The sequence below is a fragment of the Argiope bruennichi genome, chromosome 3 (genome assembly GCF_947563725.1).
Source record: "Argiope bruennichi chromosome 3, qqArgBrue1.1, whole genome shotgun sequence".
NCBI lineage: Eukaryota > Metazoa > Arthropoda > Arachnida > Araneae > Araneidae > Argiope > Argiope bruennichi.
This window is the reverse complement of record NC_079153.1, coordinates 38,298,228-38,321,960: the sequence shown is the minus strand read 5'-3', so window position 1 is coordinate 38,321,960 and position 23,733 is coordinate 38,298,228. Positions and strand designations below refer to the sequence as shown.

Below are 23,733 nucleotides of genomic sequence, written 5' to 3'. Positions count from 1 at the left end.
GAAATAGAAAGGCTATTAATACCTAATTTTATATTTCTTAGTAATAATTTCGAATATTTGAATTACCTTAAAGAGCAATAAATAGTTATTCTTCTTTCCTAAACATGGAGGCTGTTTTTTCAATAACATAAATATGCATCGAAAATTCGTTATTTACTAAAGCACAGTTACAAATAACTCTCATGAGGTCTTCTGACTTCACAATTTTAGGGTTAATTAATATTTTTCTTTATCAAACATTCAGCAATTTTGTTGTAATTTTGTCTTTTCGTTCATCACAAAATTTGCTGTTCTTTTTAGTTCTGCAGCATTATAAATTGAAATATTATACATAAATATACAAATTGATTAAGAATACATAAAGATACAGATAATCTTTATGTACAGAAGATAAGATACAGATCTGATACATAATGATAAGAGATACAGAATCTGATATATAAAGATACAGACACATAAAGATACATATTCAAACGTTTCCTTATTTTCTGATTACCCATTTTACATGTCTCGAAATACATGTCTTTTGTCAATTTCAACTATTTCTGAAACGACACTTTTTTTTCTTTTTAAAATTTCTGTTAAGAGACAAAAATTTGAGAAGACTTTTAAAACCTTATGTGAAAAAAAAATCCCTCCTTAATTAAAAAAAATAAATTAAGCTGTTGAAAAATATTGTTTTTAAACACTATAACAAGAAAGGAGAGATTTCTTGAAACAAACAAATTTTTAATTAGAAAGAAATATTAATAATTTTGGCCTTATATTCTGATCTTTCATCCCGAATAACGACATTAGTAAAAGGCTGCATGATTTTTGAAACACTGCATTGATTAGTAACATTACACTTACAATAGTACGCTTAACTTATCGAGTTATGAAATTTCGAAAGTTATTTCAGACCAATCTATGACGGCTTCAAGTCAGCGTCACTTGTTGATTTTCGGATTTTTAAAACGAGGAGGAGATTGATATTGTCTAAAATCATTTTAAATAGTTGTGCTCAAATCTAAATATGTTTTTTGGCGTATAAAAGGGGATCTTTTTAACTTTACGCGATGAAAAATATTCTACTAAATAGGAATAATAAGACTAGGAATTAAATAAAAAAAATTAAATTTTTGCAATTTTTTTTCATTGTTGTTTCAAGCAACATAAAATAAAATTATTTATATCATTTAAAACATTTTCCCAATTTGAAGTACTTTCCTATCTGCAACGTCTTAGGAATCACTCTTTGGGTCTCAATTAGATTGAGCATCATATTTATAATTATAAAAATAAATATAATTAATTAATTATGAACAAGGATATTTTTTTAATATTCATTATTTGCTTAGCTTTACAAATTATAATTTGAATGACATTTTTTGTTTTGTTTTAAAGATATTAATCTATTGTTTTAAAATTTATGAGCTGGATTTCTAGTTTAACGAATTTTGTGAAAAATGTAATTAGCATTTAAAAATTAAGCTTGAGTCGAATAAAAACCATTGTTTTCTATTGATTATTGATTTAAATGGTTTTAAAAGTTTCAAGAATATTTTTTGGGCACTCCAATAAGTTTAATTATTGTTCAAAAGTAATAATCATTTTATGATTACTTTTTCACGATGGTATCCATCCTTCACCTCTTAATCAGTTTCATATGATTTTGGATATTTCAAAACTTTGTCCAACTGAAGACTTGTTCAGATAACTTTAAAACAATGCTTCTAATTTAAACCGAAGGCTTTTCCTGCGCAATAGTCTTATAGAAATTATCACATCAATAAGACATATTGTACAATTTTTACTTTATAATACGTTTTGTATTTTTTAACTACCTCTATAATAAACATTACCTAGTTTTCATAAGAATTGTAATTTCTGTTATTGAAAGACATACATTACTTTTCACTACTATCATAAATAGCATTCAAAAACAATGCATTAAATTTTATTCTTCTGAGAATATGTCATCAAAAAAACAAACTTATTATTATTCTATTGGTAATTTCACCATAAATTACCATTGACCTTTGTGTTGATGCTTGAACCACTCTTCAACCCCCATCCATAAGCTTTGTTCGGAAAAACCATCGGAAGCGATAAAATCTCAATCTTTTTCATTTGTTTATTAGGAAATCCCTGACGCTTTCTTAACATCTTTTTTTTATTTTTTTATTTTTTTCTTCTTCTCTGTCCTTTAAAAAGAAAACCTGTCTCTTCACCGTTCTGTTGTTCCTTTTCTAATGATGAAGGTACGCCTGATGCCTGCAGGCAGTATTCTTTAAAAAGCAAGAAGAGCCCAGCATTCTTGAAACTGGATTCACCTATTCCTTTAGAGAAAAACCAGATGAGCCCATTATTTGCTCGGACCACGTGGTGATGCGACTCGACCATCTTCTACAACTACAGGCAATTAATTGTTGACTCTTTCAAAAGGAAAACGGGTTCTCCGCCGATTTCGGATTGCGATTTTTGTTTCTTCGAGGATCTTCTGCTTCTCAGAAAGTGTCTAAGAAGTCTCAGAGTGAAGTGATTTAAGAAAGTGATTTTTCGTTGCCGTTTGCTGTGATGCGTTGCTAATACAAGCGGTGTTTATCCGATTAAAAAACCGGCAGCTTTGTCAAAAGGTTGCGTTTAATTCATCGCACACACATCAATGTAAACGACATCTTCAGTTGAGACATTACAGACCTTGCAAACATGAATGTAAGTAGATTATTTTTTTTGCTGCTTGCAGTTAATTTAAGATGCTATTGGTTTATTTACAATGCTGCTTTCACAGTTATTTAAGATACTTTTTCATTTAATATAAGCATAGTAGCTTACAGTTTTTAACTTTTCGCTTAAGAATTTTATATTGATTTTATTGTCATATTTTCATTTACCAATGCTGTACCAATCTTTATAAACTGTTTAGTAAGTAAATGTGTAATTTTTTATTTATTGTTTCAATCAATAATTTTATCGAAAAATTGTTTTTAAAAGAAGAATCGGTTCCGTCAAAATTTTGAAAGGTAGTTTCAAATATTATAGTTCCATCTTTTATATTCTTCTTGTAGGAGGCTTCAAATTTTTAAAGCATGAAGTAAACAATGAAATTGAAATAAATTAATTGCAACTAAAGTTGTTGATTAATTTAATTGAGTAATTATTAAATTACTAATAGAACCATTAATCTCAACAACCATAATGTTATTCTTATTTCATTTATCTGTAATTTCAACCGTTTGATTAATTAATTAGAAACATTTATTTTTTAATGCAATGTATACCTTCAGAACTGTTCAATAAAAGGGAATATATGCTTCAATTTCTATGTTTTCTTTCAGCATAAAAAAATTAAATTTAATTACATTGCATTTTCTTAAACACATTTAAAAATATGACTAATTTAACACTCCTTTAACAACACGCAGATACAATTCTTAAGATTTAAAATTTCTTACTTTAAACTAACTATTCTTTGACAAATAATCAAGCAGTTTTGGAATTAAAGTTATTTTAAATTAAAGCCTTGATCTTATGAAATATCTTTCTGTAAGAAATAAATTATTATGCAAATGAAACAGTTAAAAATGATAGATAGATAGATTCAAGTTGAAGTTAATCACTAGCAGTTTTGGGAATTTATTTTAAATTAAAGCCTTGAACTTATAAAATATCTTTCCGTAAGAAATAAATTATCATGCAAATGAAACAGTTAAAAATGATAGATAGATAGATTCAAGTTGAAATTTATCACTCGTTTTGAAGAAAATAAGTACTACTTTACAAAGAAAATCATTCTTGATGTTTCTATACAGACATATCAAAATTAAACATTAATATATATATATATATATTAATTTTGAATTCCCCTTTCTTTTGTGATGTCATACAAAGGCATTTAATTTCAATATGTATAATTATTCTTAAAAAAATTTGCAATCTTTATAAAACTTTGAAATATTTTTCTTAAGACTGAATTGTTGCTTAATGTATTAATTTCTAATATATTATTACAACCATTAATCATCTTTTCTTCAAGTTGCAAATCATTTCAATTAAAAATTTCTCAAAAGAAATACCGGTAGAAGATTTCCGCTAACAGCTACTATCATGCAAGGCGTATGTAGTGATCCAGTTTGCAGAGTTATTGAAAAGTATGCTAAATGACTTCTTTTCATCCTCTATAATTTTCTTTGAGAAGCAAATGATGAAACACTCCACTTTTCATTGAAATAGCAATCACTTAAATACACTATTATATTCTCGAGGTTAATTTTTTTGCAATAAAAAAATTAGGTCAAAGACCACTTTCTCATGTCAATTCAGAAACTAGAATTTTTAGAAGATGCGTTCGACGGAAGAGCAGGTCATCTTAGAAGAATAAATAAATTTGACAAAGTTTTGTTTGAATTCCGGAGAAAAATTGAGTGGAAGTTGCAAAATCTGGTTTGAAATTGAAGATACCTAATATATAGAAATAAATATTTGTTCCTTTCTTATTTTATGCTGTACAGTTCATCCAACTGCGATAAAACTTTTCCAACTTATTGCTTGCACTTCCGCAAGGGTTATAGGCATAGTACAATTAATATATTTAATATATAAAAATGAATGTTTATTTGTTCGTATTTTATGCCGTATCGTTCATGTTCGTATTTTATGCCGTATCGTTCATCCGACTTCAATAAAACTTTGCCAATTTATTGCTTGCACTTGCGCGAAGGTTATACGTATAGTACAGTTATTATATCTAATGTATAAAAATAAATGTTTGTTCGTATTTTATGCGCTGCTGTACCGTTCATCCGATTGCGATAAAACTTTGCCAACTTATTACTTGCACTTCCGCAAAGGTTATACGTATAGTACAATTATTATATCTAATATATAAAAATGAATGTTTGTTTGTTTGTATTTTATGCGCTGCCGTACCGTTCATCCGATTGCGATAAAACTTTGTCAACTTATCACTTGCATTTACGTGATGGTTATAGGTTATAGGCAAAGAACAATTATTATATCTAAAGTAAAAAAAAAAGAATAAATATTATTTATATTTTTTCTTTATATGTCATTCAATTTCATGTATTCATTGTCCACAAGAAAATAAATATAATTCTTTCTATTATTCCCAATTAAACAAGACAGTTATTTCAAATTTCAAACGATATTTCTAAAATTATTTCTTCTGCGGCAGCAACGTCCTGGGTACCGACTAGTGATAAATAATCATTTGGCAGTCAACCAGTTATTTGGGATAATAAGTGAAAAGTAAAGGAATTAATTGAATGAAATATAAATCTTAGTAAGACTTCTATTTATTCTTGGAATAAAGACACTAAATGTCGCTTAGCGCTATAAAGATGCTAAATATACATTTAACTTTTGTTCAATTAGCGCATGCAAAGAGAAATTTCATGTCTTACGTGAAAAAAAAATATGACTTATTATAAGTAGTGTTTTTAAAAAATAATTTGGAAATTTTAATTTTGAGTTCTTGTTTTATAACATTAGTCAATAAAAGCAAAAATTCTTACCTAATGTTGAATGAAATAAATGAAGTTTGAAAATGCTAAATAAACTAAGATAAAATATATTTTTAAATTCAAAAATTTTCTAGCAATTTCTAAAAATTTCTAAAATTTGTTTATAAAATCAAAGATGCAGAACCTCTGAAATGCGTGGTTAAATTTATTTAAAAAAAGAAAATTGTAGTATGTAAAGTATGTATGAATGATACGAAGGTTGAGAAATTTCACAAAAGAAAACTGAGAATGACAGCAAAATGCTGACAACTGTTTTAATATATTCCAAAATAAAACTCTGGTAACAATAAAGGCTTTCTACTTCTTTTATGCTATTTTACCTATTTTCATTGCTTTGTTGGTTTTCTATGTTCTAAGATTATAAAAATATGGTGGAATGCTCGGTTAATCTTCTGGAAATACAACCCAGTAAATATGTTTTGCATAACTTCCATTTCTGAAATTGATGTAAAAGTTGTGTGGTTTCGTTAAGGAAAAGAAAATTTATTATTGTATTTTATTTTCAGCACTTAACATCGGATAGTAATTGGTCCTTATTTACTGCTTTTTATCAAATGCTTATTGAAAACTTTTCATTCAAAACAAATTTAAATTACTTATTCCTTATTTAAAAGAGTTTAAAATATGTTTTTTCCCTTAAAATTACTTTAAGTTAAAACTCAACTGGAAGATGTGATTATATTGCCCAAAGTATTTATTTATCGTTTATACTATCCCTCCTAATTCTTCAAAGCACGTCGAAAACATTTTCTACAGTTCAAAAACCAAAAATTATGAAACTTGATTTTTTTTTAAAATTTTTGATGATGGAAATTAAGAAACTTGTCTTTTACGTTTTTGTCCTACATTTAAGGATTTTATTTTTATTTATTTATTGGTTTCTTTTAACTAAAGCTAAAACATATTTCTAATTAAAAATAAAATAGAATATAGTACATTAGGTTAAAATAAAGTTTAGATAGATTATTGTTTCTTTAATTGTCTATTTTACTATTAAGAAGAAATTAAAGCATAGATTACTTAATTCTAGTGGCCGTCTACGAATTACAACTCTTCATGCAACATAATATTAGGCTAGTTAATGTTATTTTCAATGAAAGCAGGTTTTTAGCAATTCTTTTTCACCTTTTAAAGAAAGATTTAATAAACTCGGCACGAATTGGCTATTTAACTGGGTAACTTTATTCAATTTATAGCGGACGAGTTTAAAGTGCAAAAACGTGCGGTTAAGAGTCAGTAACCGTAGCAAATTTCTTTTTGACAGCTATTAATTGCATTGAGGTGATTCCTTTTCTGTGTTATTTATGTCGAGTCTAAATCTCACTGTGACCGCAATAACCTTCGTTTAAAAATGAATAGTAAATTAGAAAGCAATGATGTTATTTAGGAAATGAAAACAAAACCTGTTCTTCTTTTTATCCAACTTTAGAAAAATTGTAGTAAACATATTATGTATTAGCCGCCTTGGATTAATGGTTGCCCAAAGTTTCAATTAAATGTCTTGCGCAGCTTCCCTAATTCTCTGTTTATATTTTTATACATCTAATTATATCTCAGGAAACAACTATAAAATTTTGAGAACGCTTTTAAAAACGTACATTTTAGTTAATTTTGAATTTAAACCTTAATAGTAAGTGTAATTGAAATTTCATGAAAAGATTGCCATGTATTGAAATGGAGAATATAGAGAATATAGAACAGAGTGAAGAATATAGAATATAGAACAGAATGAAGAATATAGAACAGAGAATAAGCAGAAAATAATATAAAAAAATAAGCAGAATCTTCTTTCCTTCATAACCAATAATGGAAAAAAATCGGAATTAAATATTAGTAGCAAAAATTAAAATGGTATGAGTTTTAACTCAACAATAAATATATATTTTTGCAAAATATGCTTAAAATATTTTTTTTAAAATTAAAGAAAAATTAAGCTGCCAAAATATTGATATTACTGAGAAGATGATTTTTTTACAATATTTTTTTGAGGTTATGATGAAAAAATATAGATATTTCACTTAATTTTTAATTAAATAAAATACTAACTAAAATTTTAAAAATTAAGTACCTCTGAAATGCTCATTCTCACATTCAAACGTATATATGCGTCAAGTTAAAAACCTTTAGGTCAAATATTCTGGCTTGTACAGCAACAACACACACAAATTCTTCTTTATTACTGACAGAAAGTAATTATTATTGTAATGCAACTCAAATATCACTGCTCCTTTTTTTAAAAAATCTGTTGGTTTCTTCAGTCCAGCCATATTGGTAGCAGATGTGGGCTAAATACCATTTTTCAGCCTTTTGACTATGATCAAGATAAAGGCCAAGCAATCAGTCATTGGCAATATCAGTCCAAGCGATGATGCTGAATTGTTATTCTCACTCTGTTGGTTCAGGATTTGTGTTTCAGTCATTTATGTTCAAGACTGTAAATTTACATAATTGTCTCTCATAAAGGTTAATTTCTACATGATACTAACTCACACCAGAAAGTTCAGTCTATAATACGGTCTATTATTTCACTGTTAAAATAATTTATTTGTCTTGAATTTTAAGTAAGAGATCACTATGAAAATTTAACTTCAATTTCTATCGCCACTTATTTGTCTATTCTGTATCTCTAGCTGAATTTCTAGATGTCAAAGGACTTAGATTCATTAAATGTTTGGTCAATACTTTTTCTTAGTGTAACTAATGATTGTTTCACCTTTGTTCAACTCATTTCTAATACATTTATTTAAACACGTTATTAATTTGACAAAATAATTCATCATGGAGCCTCTAATTACAGACCCCAGATCTTTCGTTTATTTATTAAACCTTTGAGTGTTCTGAACTTAAACCGTTTCAATATTCAAGCGTTGTACTACTGTTTCCTATTTAATAAAAGCGTCATTTTTATTATATTTATTTAGAATAGAAAAGATATTTTTTTAAAAAAATCATCCTGGGGAATTAATATGAATTTAATACCTTCAGAATTTTACATCATTTTTTCATGAAGTCGACTTCGAGCGTAATTTTATAATAATTTTGACATTTGGATTCTTTTTTTTATCAGAGTATTGCCTATTTAATAAATATAGAACGAAGCAATTTTGATACATAAAATATAAACCAGAAAATTAATGCCATCGTATCTAAATATAAAAAAAGAAGCAGCTAGAAGTCATGGACTGTGGAATTCTTTCTTTCGGAATACGGTAAAAAAAAAAAAAAAAAAAAAAAAAAAAACATGAATTAGAATCGATGTATTAAGATATCCTGATAACTTTAAGATTATCCGAAAATATTAATCATTGAAGATATTAAATTATGATAAATTAATCATTGAATATTGAATCATTGCACATTGACATAATTAATCATTGAACAGTGAATTATTGCTCATTAAGATTATTAATCATTGACATTGAATCATAACATATTGAATTTGACATATTAATAATTGAACATTGAATCATAACATAATTAAGTTCGACATATTAATCATTGAACATTGAATCATAATATATTAAGTTCGACATATTAATCATTGAACATTGAATCATAACATTTTAAGTTTGATATATTAATCATTGAACATTGAATCATAACATTTTAAGTTTGATATATTAATCATTTAATACTGAATCATAACACATTTAGTTTGATAGATTAATCATTGAACAATATCAAACATTCTATGTGACATATTTCAGCGTTCTAAGTATCTGGTAGTAAAATCAATCTTGAATTATGCAGGAAATCATTAACATAAGAAAGTTCAAAGCACATAGCTTTCATTCAAAATTTATACGATTAATACACGATTTTAAAAAGTTGCTCATAATTAGATTATGCAAACGGAAATCAATTACATCTGTCAAAAGTGTTGAGTTTAAATGCGAATGCATGAAGAGCGGTCTACTTTTGCGATCTCCTTGAACTTATTAGTTTCCATTTCAATGGCCTATTTGGTAGAGATGCTCCTTTTAAAGTTTTATTCGAATATAATGAATCAATTTTGACACGCGTATTAATCAATTTGATTTACATTCGATCGTTTTCCCAGTTTGATTAAAAGTTAATACGATTTGACATTAAAATTTATTAATTAAAAAATAAAAGTGTTTTTATTTGAGTGAATTAAAATAGTTATAATTTATTTAAATGCATTAATGGTTTTAAATAAATAATTATTTCCCTTTTTTAAAAAAATAAGGACATTTATTTTGATTCTTATGTAAAAAAATCTTGGTGCATCTATAGCATTATTGTTACAATAATTATTCTTGAATTTTTCATATTGTTTATTTTTTCATACATACAGAATTGTGAGAGGACTAGATATTGAGAGCCATTTAAGCTAAATAAAATTACTTTTTATTATACAAAAATGTTTAGCCAGTAAAATGCCTATTAAAAAAGGTAAAGCATAAACTTTTGTGACTAAATGATAATCAAATTAAAGAATTAGTAAAGTACAGTAGATTACTAAAATAAAATACCAAAAACATAAAAATATATTTTATTCAATAAACTTTTCAAACTTCATGTACTTAAAATTTTTAGAGCAATAATAATAAACAACTTTGTTTTTACTTTCCTCAAAATTCATGCCAATGAATTAAATAACTAGGAAAATTTCCATAAATTTAATTATAATAAAATTTGTTGAAAATCAAGATGGAAATATGTTTTGAAAATATATGAAATAAAGATTTAAACGTAAGAAATATTAATTTTGATTTTTATAACTTTCTAAAAGAAAAAAATATGTTTTAAATAAATGTTTGATGAAAAATGAGGTCATCAAAATGCTCCAAAGCATTAAATTATCTCAAATATTAAAAGACAGCAAATAAAAAAATATACATGAATTAAGATAGACAGAGACAGTAACTATAAAATAAAGAGTATATGAAAAATATCAAATCGAGTTTTGATGGTTCAAGGTTGCTTTGATTCCAATTTTCTAATACAAGTTTTATTTTATCTTTTAAATAGAATATTTGGATCTAGTTAAGTCTACATTTTTTTTCTCATTATTCATTGAACAACAGGCGTTATTTGAAATGCGCATTATTGTCCTATTTTAAAAGAAATTCTTTTAGCTTATTATTCAGAAGAATTTTCAAGGTCTTGAAGATGAGTTTAAAGTTTAACCCAAATCGAATTTGTAATGCTTCAAACAATGGTTTAATATACATTGAAATTCGACGGCAAATTTTTGGAGTAATTTTATTTTTCAAAATAATAATGAATAAGTCTTGAATCTTCTAATTCATTTTAAAATAAATTCTTTTAGCTTTTCAAGGTTTTGAAGATGAATTTATAGTTTAGCCCAAATCGAGTTTATGATCGAGTTTTAAACAATGGTTTCATATACTTAGCAATCTGACGGCAAACTTCCAGTATTTTTATTTTTCAAAGTAATATTGAATTAGTCTTGAATGTCTGAACTCTTTAACACCCATCATTGTTATATTTCATTTGAGAGAATAATTTCTTTAGTATTATTTTAAAATTTTATTTTAAAAAACTGCCGCCTCCATTGTAGTTAAATTCAATTTCATTTTCAGAATCTAGCGCCACACCAAAACAATCATCTAACAATATTCTTACGAGTAAGCAAGTATAAATTATTATTTTTTGAACAAATAAATCAATATAAGAATCCATAATTAATTAAACCGGTATTTTTTGATATTTGTATTTAATTTAATTAAGATGTTTTTAACTTTTCAGATTTTTTTTTACTGTAATTGTTTAAACTCTACATCGGTATGTAGTTAGTAATGACCTAGTCAGTAAAACAATGAAAATAATAATAGTTAATGTGTTCGTGTTTTAAAATATTATTTTTGTAACGTGTGAGATCAAGCGAAATACAAAATATACATTCTTCAAATATATTGATATGCACGCGTTTTTTCTTTTGAAAAATTTCATTTTTTAAAAAAAAACAAGAATGCATCAGCTGTTTTTTTTTTTTTTTCACTTGGTCATTTTTAGTTGTATACCGAAGATACAATATGTTTTATTTTATCATGATTATAGATAATTAGCATCTCCAACATTTAAACTCGACAAAAAGAAGTGTACCAAGAACATAAATAAAAGCAATAAAATCCTTAATGTACGCTTATGAAGTACTATAATAAAATATATATTATATATTTCTGAATCAATTATCATTTCTTGAGCTTTGTATTCACCATTGCAAAGAATATTGAAATATATTATAAACATTTAAAATTGAGCTAACTGCATTCCGTTGTATAGTAGATAGTTTTTAGGTGGAGATCGGGGGGGGGGGTCAAAGAGGGAAGATCAGAATTATACATATTTCTTTCGTTTTATTTTGCAAAAACCGCCTTATTTCTAGATATTGCTATTATTCTTTATAGCAATACGCTGACCAATTTTAATGTTGTAAAATTCCTTTATTAATAAACAGATGAATTTAAAATTTAACAAAAGCTGCTATTCAAATTAGATGGCAAATAAATTGAGGATTAGATGGCTTCATCACAAGTCGAACTGATAGTTCATTACTTTTCCCATGAATATTTTTTTTAATTCCTTTTAAATGTCAACAAAGCAGATATTTTCCAACTAAACGCATTCATTTTAATCCTGGTGTATTCGGATTTGTTTGTCCTTCAATTAGTTCATAAACTTGCTACGATTAACCTTCAGCTTCTCGTTTATGATAATAATTATGGCCTTGAAAGAGCACTTCACGAGACTGTTTTATTGCTTGGGCTGCAAATAAGATAGTTAAATAATTTATGTTGAAAGGATCACGAATGCATTATTTGAATAAAAACTTCAATCTTTTAATTGCTTCCAACTTAAAATCATACGAAAGTCTCTTGCGTTAGAAAGGGGAAGGGGAATCTTTTGTTAAGATATTTTCAGCTCTTTTTGTAATCTCCCACTCGTCCTCTCCTTTGTCATGCGCGTCGCAGAAGTGAGAAAGGAAAAAAAGAAAGGAGAAAAAAAAAAATCGCCTATGTGGTGACGTCTGACAGCCACCTGTTGTAGAAAACTTTTCACTTTGAAAAAAAAAAAAAATCTAGTAGAAGCTTCTTTTTCTTCGTCTTTCTCTCTCTCTCTCAAGAACTTATTACATTGTTTTTGCATTTTTTTAACTTAAAATCTATGATGTCTATTGTAATCAAATGTCGCATTGATTCACTCATTTAGGAGAGAAAGGATTTTTAAAAATTATTTATTACACGCATAATATTTTACATATTTGCCTTTATATATTACCTTATTAGAAAAGAAGAAAAAAATCGGATATCTAAAGCCGTCTGAGAGCCATCTGTTGTGGAAAACTGGAGTTAAAAAATTTTTCACTTAGAAAAAAAAAATCTAAACGTACAAACTTCTTCTTCTTCTTCTTTTTTTTTTTTTTTTTTTTTTTTTCTTATTTTCTCTCTCTCTCTCTCTCTCAAGAACTTATTATATTGTTTTTGCATTTTTTATACTTAAAATCTATGATGTCTATAGTAATCAAATTTTGCATTGATTCACTCAGTTAGCAAAAAAAGGATTTTTTTAAATTAATTATTGCATTCATATTATTTTATATACTACCTTATCAGAAAAGAAAAAAAATCGGATATCTAGAGCAGTCTGAGAGTCATCTGTTGTAGAAAACTGGAGTTGAAAAATTTTTTTCATTTAGAGAAAAATGAAATTAAATTAAATTAAACGCACAAGCTTTTTCTTTTCCTCCCCCCCCGGAACTTATTATATTGTTTTTGTATTTTTCTTTTTCTTTTTTGGCTTAAAATTTATGATGTCTGTTGTTTATTACAGAGAAATAATTTTTTTAAATTTATTATTAAACCCATAATATTTTATATATTCCTCGTATTATTATATATATTTGCCTTACAAATATTATTAATAATATTTGCCTCATATTATTTTATATATTCCTTTATATATTTTTATATATTTTAAAATTTTATATATTTTAATTTTATTTTATATATTATTAAATTTCTATATATTTTAATTTTATTTTATATATTATTAAATTTCTATATATTTTAAATATTTTAATTATATATATATATATTTTAAATATTATACATTTAACTCATAATATTTTATATTCATATTATTTTATAATCCACCTTTATATATTATTTTATATATAGTATATTTGATTTATTTCCAAAGTTTCTTTTTATATGAAATTCTTTCGATGTGCTGGAGATTTTAATGAAATCGTATAGGCAACAAATTCTTCCAAATATACTTCTGCTGAAACTGAAACAGCATTACAATTTAAAGTCCTTTTTAATTAGAATGAGAATATTCTATGTACCCAATTAAATTTCGTATCTTGTGCCAAAAAATACATAAACAGCAAATTATTTTTGAAAACTCTAATTTTCCCCATGCTTAATCAAAAATTATTTAATGATGTAATATTTAATTAAATATTGGAGGCAAATTCAGAGGCAAAAAAAAGAAGAAAATAGTTTAAAATCATTATAATATTCTCATTACATTTATAATATTCTAATTCTACAGAACTGAATATCATTTATAATATTTCATAGAATAACAAAACTTAAAATAAACTCTCTGACATTTGGAAAAATAATTTTTTATTAATAATAAATTTATTGTTTAATTTATTGTCACTAAACTATTCCTAAGACTTTATGATGCTTGTGAGAAAGATGTAAAGAATTTCTAATGTGTAATTCAAATTTCATATTTTTACTGTTTCACATTGATAAAGAGAGTTGATTAATCCTTTAAATCTATTTCAAAGTTTTTTCATACATCATGATTTTTGTGGCTTTCTGCGTTAAAATTACAGTTTTAAATAATAAAAAAAACTTGTGAGCTTTATGTAAAGAAAGTGAAAATATATTTCTTTGTTTTTATTTATGAATGCATTTGATATTTTTATAATTTCCGGAAGACACCGAATCTTCCCGCGCGTAGTTAAAATATAAAAAGAAAAGCTTTTTTCCTTTGGAAGAACTTTAATCTTTCTCGTGTTTCATAAGTCAGAGTTAGTTATTTCAACTAATAATAAAGAACTATATCAAAACCTGCTCCTTATTTTCAATTCTGGAGGGGAAATGGCATTAAACAGAAATCTTTATCTTCTTTAGAAAAATGTAGGTTGCAATATTCTTCAAATGGGTCATACAAGAAAATTGATAATAAATGCGGAAATATAAAATAATCCAGAATGAAAGAAATCAAATAAATAATTCTATCAGAAATTTAAAAAGTCTTGTTGGCAAGTATTTAAATAATTTTAAAACAATTTTTCACGATTTAGTATAAATAATAAAGAAACTGGAAATGAATTAAATTTGAATTTCTCATGGCCCTTATTCACTACGTCTTTTTCACGGAAATATTTCTTCAGAGATTTTCTTTGAAAAATATTAAATTGAGGCTCAGTAATTACTTCTGGTTTATTTAGTCTTTCAAAACTTTAAAAACCTAAGTGTGCTTAATTTCTAATGAAATAGGAACTAGGTAATCATTACGGAAAATAAAAATATATAAATTTATTTTTATGCAAAAAAATTTTAATCTTTTCATTTTTTTATAATGTAACATAATAAACATAAATCTTTGGTTGAAAATAAAAGCTGAAAGTATTTTTGACTTTGAAATAGTTTAATTGTTCATCTCCTAGATTTACATTAAAAACACAAGATAATATTTAATTTGTTTACTGAACTCACGATAATTTTACTGCATTGATACTAGTTAAGTTGAGTAAATTTCGTTGGAATTTCATCAACTGAAAACAATATTCTTGGGCACTTATTCATTATTTGAGGCTTCTGAAGAAATTTTCTCTGTGATTCCCGCTCGAAAATTATTGACAAATCTTTTCATTGCCTTTTTTAAAATTTCAAAAAAAAAAAAATGATGCATGACGGTCAGATAAGATAGTCAATAATAAGTTTTTAATTTAGCAAAATCTACCATAAAGTATTATTACGATTGAATATGGTCTGAATATCACTCTAATGCATTTGAATTAATTCATATACTATTAATTCACTATACATATACTATTAATTAAACTAATTGGAGAGCTTACGTGATATATGTCAAAAGGGCAAAGCCAATTTAAGGTTGGAATTTACTGTTAATTTTGTGCTAAAAAAGAACTTAACATTACATCTAGTGGCGGATTTATGCATTTTGCAATCCTAGAAAGAGTACAATCTAAGGCCCTCTATTTTCATAAATGTCCAATTTAGTTTCATATTTCAAAACATTTTAAACTTTATTGTCATGTTAATAATACGTTTTTCTAATTTTTTTTATTTTAATTATTTTGTAAACTTTATATATTTTATTGATTTAAATGCATATCACAGAAAAATGACTTAATAAAATTCTACAAATGTTATATGCACTTATTATTTATTAATTTTTCAACACAAACAAACTTTTCTAATCTTTATTATAGGTAAGGAAACAATAAATTTGAAACATATTCAACATTGGAAACTATTTTTTTTTTTTTACAATTCGTCTGAAGTGAAATATAACAAGCAATTTAATGAATTATCATTATTTTAATATATTATAAACAAGAAATAAATTATACTTTTATTTATTTAATGGTGAGTTTAATAATTGAATGCAAATACACATTCATACTTAATATTTCGTATACAGAGAATTTGTTTTTTTTGCAAATTTAATTATTTATCATTTAGAATAATAATATTATTTAACTGACTTGTCTCCGACCCTCTTTCAACCCACCAGCCTTAGGTAGCTGCATAATTCTGCCTAGTTGAAAATCTGCTATTGGTCACATTAAAAGATAAGATAACTTCAAACTTCAAAGAGATAAACGTTATTTGTGACTTTATTGTCCTGTGAATTGGTTCCATTATCAGTTATAATAAATTATAGATGTTATTAATGTTAATGAACTATTAAAACTTCAAAAAATAACAGAAATGATTACAGCATAACTTTTACGTTTACTTAACAACAACTGAAAAATATTTAAATGAATTGATGTAATAATGATATTAACTTTTTTACTAATAAAATGCAACTGATTTCGTTACAGGTGGTAGTCGTGCTGCTATTAGGACTGATACCAGCTTTTGGGTATGCTTATGAGATGGTTATTAAGCATGATCCGTGGTGGGCATACGAGATGAATGGAAACAGCATTGAGAGCAGTTACCAGTTTTTCCATCCTTACTACAAAGAAAAGCCTAAAAAGACCAACTTCGGATGGAACAACCCTACAACTTCTACGATCCTACACAAAATGCCTAACATGGATTTCCGAAAAGTGCCGAAAGTGGATTTCAGTAAAATACCAATGCCAAAGATGCCATCCATTCCTTCTTTCCCGAATAAACCTCGCAAAATGTCGGAAGAAAGACGGAGGGCTATGAATGCTCGCGAATGGCCAGATTGGATACCACCAATCAGAATGATTAAATTGCCTTTGGATGATCCACCTGCATTCTAAGTGGCATTCTGTGAATGATATTTTTTTGCACTAAATATTTCAAAAACATGTATATCAATAGCCAATGTTCACGATTCGTTTGACAAGATAATGTGTTATAGTTATTTTACATTTCAACTGGTGGAGACACTTCTTAAAAATGTGGAATTTATTTGTTTTTCTAGCACTTAATAACTTTCCTACGGTGAATCTATGTTTCCGAATGACATTTGTTATTCTTTGTGGTCTTTTTTATTTTTGTAATTTATATGGGCAGGATAAATAAAATAATTCTAGAAGAACTCTTCGTGGGTTTTTCCAAGAATGAAAAGTGATGAGGAATATTTCTAAAATATCAAGAATTACAAGAATGGTGATAATCAACAAATGTTATTTCAATCTTTAAGTTTGGATTAAAGGATTTTTTTTAAAAAATCTACAATTTTCTCTGTTTTTGTTTGTATAACCTCATTTTCTCATAATAATTTATATCCAAAACTTACCAAACATATATAATTCCATTTCATTTCTTTTTAGAAGACAGTGAATCAAAACAAATGGCAGAAGTGAAAAGTTCCAATTTTATTTCTATTTCAATAAGTAATAGAGACAATACTTAAGAATGAATACTTATACACCATCTCTAATTATGCAATATGGTTATGGCATAATTTTACTGACTTACATCCCCGCGCCCCCCGTAATTTTATTAGAGGACTTGAAAGGATTTCATATCCTTAGAATGTATTCAGATAAAATTTTAACATTATAAGCAACGCAATTTTTATTTCATTATATTTTTTATTATAAAGACAAACAAATCGTAGTTTCATAACATGCATGCATTTGAGAAAAATGTATTAAATACATAATTGAAGAAAAAAATGAGACTTTTAAATTTTAAAGCATAAATAATCTTTTTATTGAACGTTCCGTTAACAAAATCGACTGTACATCAAATGAATTTACAACATCACATATCACCTGCCGCTTAGGTTTGACACATAGCTTATTTTTCTACACCTGAAAAACAAAAACAGATCATTAATATACAGTTTACCAACACTGTTCATGGTAAGATATAATTTTCTAATCTGCAGGTTTATTTAAACAAATATAAATATATTTAAACTTCATTTTCAAATGAACTGATTTTATGGATCAGTTTATAAATTAAATTTTATTGGTCTTTTTTTTTTCTCACCGAGAAAAGAACAATAAAAGCATTACTTTCAGTTTTAATTTCAATTTCAAAAGTTTATTTCTTACATATTTATCGACTTAGCATTCATTAGTTAAAGGATATACTTAAAAATATTTCGCAATTTAAGCAATTATTATGCAATTTTCTTGTAAATTCTGCACAAATCATTCGGAAAACGCCAATGGATATAAACAACTGATCAAAACAAAACTAAACTTAAAAAATGCTGCAGTAAGTATTGATACAATCTTGGCTAAAAGTTACGTCGCACTTTAACACTTCTAGACTATTTAAACTATTAAAAGCTGAAAAAATATTATTTCACTCTAAGATAATTCCATTTTCTTACTTTTAAAGTTTTAATGATGTCCCAATCCATATCCATGGGCCAAACCATATCCATGACCTAAAGCTAATCCATGTCCTCCAAGACCGTATCCATGTCCTCCAAGACCGTATCCGTGTCCTCCAAGACCGTATCCGTGTCCTCCAAGACCGTATCCGTGTCCTCCAAGACCATATCCGTGTCCTCCAAGACCATATCCGTGTCCTTCAAGACCGTGGCCGCCGAGTCCATATCCATGACCAGCCAGTCCATGTCCATAACCATGGCCAGCATATCCCAAACCATGTCCATGTCCAACTCCAGAATAACCGTAACCATGTCCTCTAACATCGTATCGGGTGCTTACTCCATGTCCTCCATATCCTCCATGATGTCCATAACCATGATGGCTTGGAGCATGATGAATTACAAGACTTCCATGGCCACTTGGGACAGCGGCAACACAGGCCAAGAGGGCAACAAAAGCAATCTAAAATCAAGCAAAGGATATCTGTATTTAATGCAGTATGATTAAATTATTTGGTTAAAGTTTTGAAGAAATGACTTTAAAATATTGAAAATTTAAATACATTTTCTAACTTTTTTGTTTGAAGGACTTAGAAAAATTAGAAATGATGAATGTTATATTAGTTCCTGGTTGTTTTTCTCAACACATAATTACCCTTTTAAATTAATTTTTCAGTCATTACGAAAATTTTTTATTAATTTTTCAGTCATATGGACGAAGCTCACTTTATAAATCCGTATCATTCCAAGGACTTAATCATGTGCTAGGTTTTTGGACAAAGTACGTTATATTTATAGATAAAATTTTAATTTCATGAAAAGAGAAAATTCAATTTTCACTTTTGCTTAGACAAATCGCAAACATCTTTAAAAAAAAGTAAAAATTAAACACTCTTAAGTTTCATTATTCATTCCCTACATCGGTTATTTGCATGGTAACTTGCGAAATTTTATATTTTTTCGGTCTGAAAAATATAACAGCGAGTGAGACTCAATTTTTACTTTGGACTTTCAATTAAATATCAAATATTTGGTCTACCAAATATTATGAGATTTTTTTAAGCAGCATAAATTGTAGGGAAAAAATAATTGAATTAGAGATTGCACATTTTACTTGAAATGGGAGCTCTATTTTCTATCTTAACATTTAACTATTACTAGTCTGTCATTAGTCATAATAGTCATTTTATTTGGCAAGCACATTTTTGTTTAAAAATAGTTTTAAAAACGTAGTAATATGAGATAATTGGGAGTGGGCGGTAAAATAAATTACTAGTTTCTTATAATTACAAATATATTTTCTTTAAATTGTTGTGATCAGAACTCAGAATAGGTGTTTACAATTACCCCATAATCTCTGGTAAAATTGGAGCAAATCAATGTAAATATGAATGTCACTGTAACTGAGACTGGTTTATTAATGAATTAATTTGTAGAAATGTGCGTTTAATGAGCGCTCTTGAGTACGATATTGCACTCACATAAACTATAGGCTTATTTTCCTGTTATAAGAACGTTTTAAATCGTTAAAAATGTCAAAATCTGCAAAATTTGTACACACACTATATGATCAAATAACATTCTAATGTCTTACAAATAAGAATTAAATATAAATTTTAGTTCACTATTAAAAAAAGCATAGTATGAGTTTCAGAATTTTTAAAATCGTATTTATAATTATTTTTCAGAATTTCAGAAAACAGAAAAATTTTTCAGATTTTCAGAAAACAATTCAAAGAATTTTAATAATATTTTATTTCGCTTTTCTAAGATATTATTTATTTTTTGAAAGAAGAAATAATTACTTTGAAAGATTTTTATTTTGTAGAAGGAAGGACATTTTCTAAGCAATAAGGAAACAAAGAAAGTTAGAAAAATAAAACCAATAAATCAAAAAAAAAAAATCAATCTAAAGAAGAAAAGTTGCATTACATGCATTTTAAAAACTTATTTTTAATAATACACACGATCTGTCAAAAAAATACAAATTATATTGTAATTCTCATCACCTGATACAAAAAGAGAAGACAGAAATCATTATCTGGAAACGTTGAAATTGTTTTTCCAATTGTCATGCAATATTTCTCTCCTTCGTTTGAAAATTATTAATTTTGAAAAGAATGCATCCTGATTTCATAGTTATATGCTTATCCGTAATAAAAACAACATCAAAAAGTTTGAGAAGAAGCAATAAATTGCACATATTTAAAAATCAAACTTAGAACAATAAAAACTTCAAATGGAAGGTAATCAACAATTGCAGAATAAAATATGGGAAGCATAGTTTGCTTTTTTTTGTTGTTATTTCAATTTCTTTACTTAAAATGATTCTTATAACTTTTACTTCTTTTAATCAATTTTTTTATCGCTTTTATAGTTAAGAGGAAACTGAAAATCATTACTTCGCTTAGTAAACAACACTATCATTCTAATTTTTTAAAAATACATAACAATAAGAAGAAACTAAATTTCTTTGCAAGCAGTAGCAATTTTTTTTTTTCGCCACTTAGCATGAAAATGAGTCTCATGTTCTTATCATATGTGAAAAAGTAAAAATTTTCATTATTCGTTGTAAAAAAATAATAATAATTTTTTTTCATGTTATTGCAAAATGTAGTAGCTTTAAATGATTTTTTTATACATTTCCGACACATAATTTATTAACTATCATATTTATTCTATAAAACAATATTTTCTAAAGGTCTATTAGAAAATATCTAAATATAGAAATTACAAAAAATTTTAAAAATATTAATGAAAAATTCAGGTAAAGGATAAAGTGAAGTGAAAAAATGAAATATTTGTTTGACGTCAGTATCTTTAGTGAAAAATATTCCACATTTTAAAAAGACATAAAATTTCCTCTTGACCATTCTTCATTGTAGAACCTATCTTTTCACACAAAATTAATATTTATAATAGAACTATTACCAATTTTTTAATTATTATTAACTACAAATTTAAAAAAGAAAAGATCTAAAGTTTTCACTGTTACTTTGTTGACTGAGATTTTACAAAACTCACTTTCGATTCAATTAAAATTCATTTAAAATTCTACTTCACATCAAGCATTTCAACTTTCCAACAACCAATTCTTTTTTAGATGAAATCATAGTCTGTAATTACTATAGTGAAATTAAAGTCAATCAGTTCATTCACTTTACAAATGCTGTCTTTTTATAACAATATAAATTCCTAACAGTCCTTTGTATAAAATATACTGCATCAAATTGAGGCACTGCTATCTAATATAGAACTTAAAATACCATTTCAGATTTTGCTGTGGTCAATTCAAACACTTTGCATTTCGAATTGGAAGAGAAAATTTTCGAATTGAAATTGGCAAAGTTTAACCTTCTAAATAAACTCATACTTTTAAGTACTTCATAACTTTTAAATTTCACTATATTGCATTTTCATTTTAAAAGTGAGATATGAAGACTAATTTAAGACTGGAAAAAAACAACTGTGTTAATAAAGAAAGTTTTTGAGATAAATTTTCTAAGTTACTCTAACAGTCCTTCAAAAATTTAAGAACTGAAACTTAACAGAAAGCGAGTTTCAAAGCTTAGTTAAGCTTAGTTACAAACCAAAAGTTAATATCTATATAAGAAAGCATTTACCATGAATTTCATGTTGAATGCCTTAATCCAAGCAGAGAGCAAGATGCTTTAGCTTTGAAATCGAAAGTTGATATACTCTGCAAGCATTGCTCGAGCTGCTTATATACTGGGGCGATCGACTTCTGTTATCTTCGAAACAATTGAGTCCGAAAAAAATCCATCAAATGCCCTTCCCTCCCCTCCTTCAGTTTCAAGAGCGGAAATAAATAATAAAATATATATACAAGATTCATTTATTGTATCGCACCACTTTCACCAACGGTTACTGAAGGTTGAAAGGGTGTGGTTCATTGTTACTTCCCGTATTGTTACGCAAAAAAATTAGACGAAATTTAGGCCGTGGCCCACCTCTGGTATGATAGAAAACTGTTTCATTATGTCTCCTTTCTTATCGAGATGTTTGCATTTAGTTAGAGATTTGGAATCTGGCAATCTTGCAATTGGTGATCCGTATCCAACCGGTCTTGGAGGCGATCACTTTCGCTTATGTAGGGCTTCATGCTTAACCCCAACAAAAGGAGATAGCATGGTGTTTTGTTCTGCTTTGTCTCGTTTTACATTTCTAGAGTTTAACTGATCTTAAGGCGAAGTAATTTGATCGAAATGAAAGGAAAGACGATGTTGTATTGTTCTGTAAATGTGAAAGGATAATTTTGTAGTTCTGGTGAAGTTTCCTTTAACAAAGTGTGGACTTTGCAGGTAATAAGAGAAGTGCCAACAACGTTTTAAGCGAAAGAAAATCCAGATTTTATTGCGTTTCTTGAGTTTTATTGATCTTGAGGCTGAGTAATTTGAATTAAATTAAAGACAACGTATCATTTTTATATGAAAGGAAAATATTGTAAAACATTCTCTTTGTTCCAGCTAACAGAATTTAATCTGATTTTTGAATTACAATTTTAAAAGAAATTGAAGAAGAGACAGTCTAAAAACTGACCAGTTTGATTCATCTTGACTTTCAACGATATTGAAATGAGGTAATTTGATCAAAATAAAAGTAAAGGCAACGCTTAAATGTTCTAAAAATGCAACTGAAACTATATCGAAGTAATATTTTACGTCTTACAAAATTTCTCTGAACAGAATGCTGAGTTTTAGACTTAGTGTACAATAAATGAAGCATTGGAGAACATTTTAAATGAAAATGTAAAAAATCAATTACATTGATTCATTTTGAGACTCATAACTTGATGGAAAGAAAAAACCATGCGACATTGTTCTTCAAAAGTAGCTATTTTTTGTAGCTTTTTTTTTTTTTTTTTTTAAGTTTTGACTACTAGGGTTTAACTTGATTTTTTTATTGAATATTAGAAAACTGTTGCACATTATTTGAAAGGAAATCAGTCGATATTTTCTGAAGGTCCAGAAAATATCGATTTTTGAAAATATTGTCCTATTCCAGAAAGGAAATAATTTGATAAAAGTTTGGGAAAACTGAAAGCAGCGTTTCTAGTAAAAATTCTGGAATTCCCCTTACAGAATTTGATCAGTTTTTTTAAAAACATCTCTGAATGCAATGGGAAATCCACTTGTAATTACAAAGTACA

At 26.7% G+C, this 23,733-nt stretch overlaps 2 protein-coding genes across 2 annotated transcripts in view; one reads left to right on the top strand and one right to left on the bottom strand.

Moving 5' to 3' along the window:
• Positions 1-17,449, top strand: part of LOC129963342 (uncharacterized) — a 28,622-nt gene extending 11,173 nt beyond the window's left edge. The window contains exon 3 of the mRNA XM_056077660.1: positions 16,615-17,449. Coding sequence (XP_055933635.1) covers positions 16,615-17,028 — 414 coding nt within the window. The 3' untranslated portion in view covers positions 17,029-17,449. The remainder of the gene's footprint in view (positions 1-16,614) is intronic.
• A 457-nt stretch (positions 17,450-17,906) lies between these two features.
• Positions 17,907-22,416, bottom strand: LOC129963870 (glycine-rich protein-like). Its single transcript, XM_056078449.1, has 3 exons — positions 22,187-22,416; positions 18,561-19,026; positions 17,907-18,030 (listed from the first exon to the last, which is right to left on the bottom strand). Exons 1-2 carry the CDS (start codon positions 22,196-22,198, stop codon positions 18,571-18,573), a joined length of 468 nt encoding a protein of 155 aa, XP_055934424.1. The 5' UTR covers positions 22,199-22,416; the 3' UTR covers positions 17,907-18,030; positions 18,561-18,570.
• Between the last annotated feature and the right edge of the window lie 1,317 nt (positions 22,417-23,733).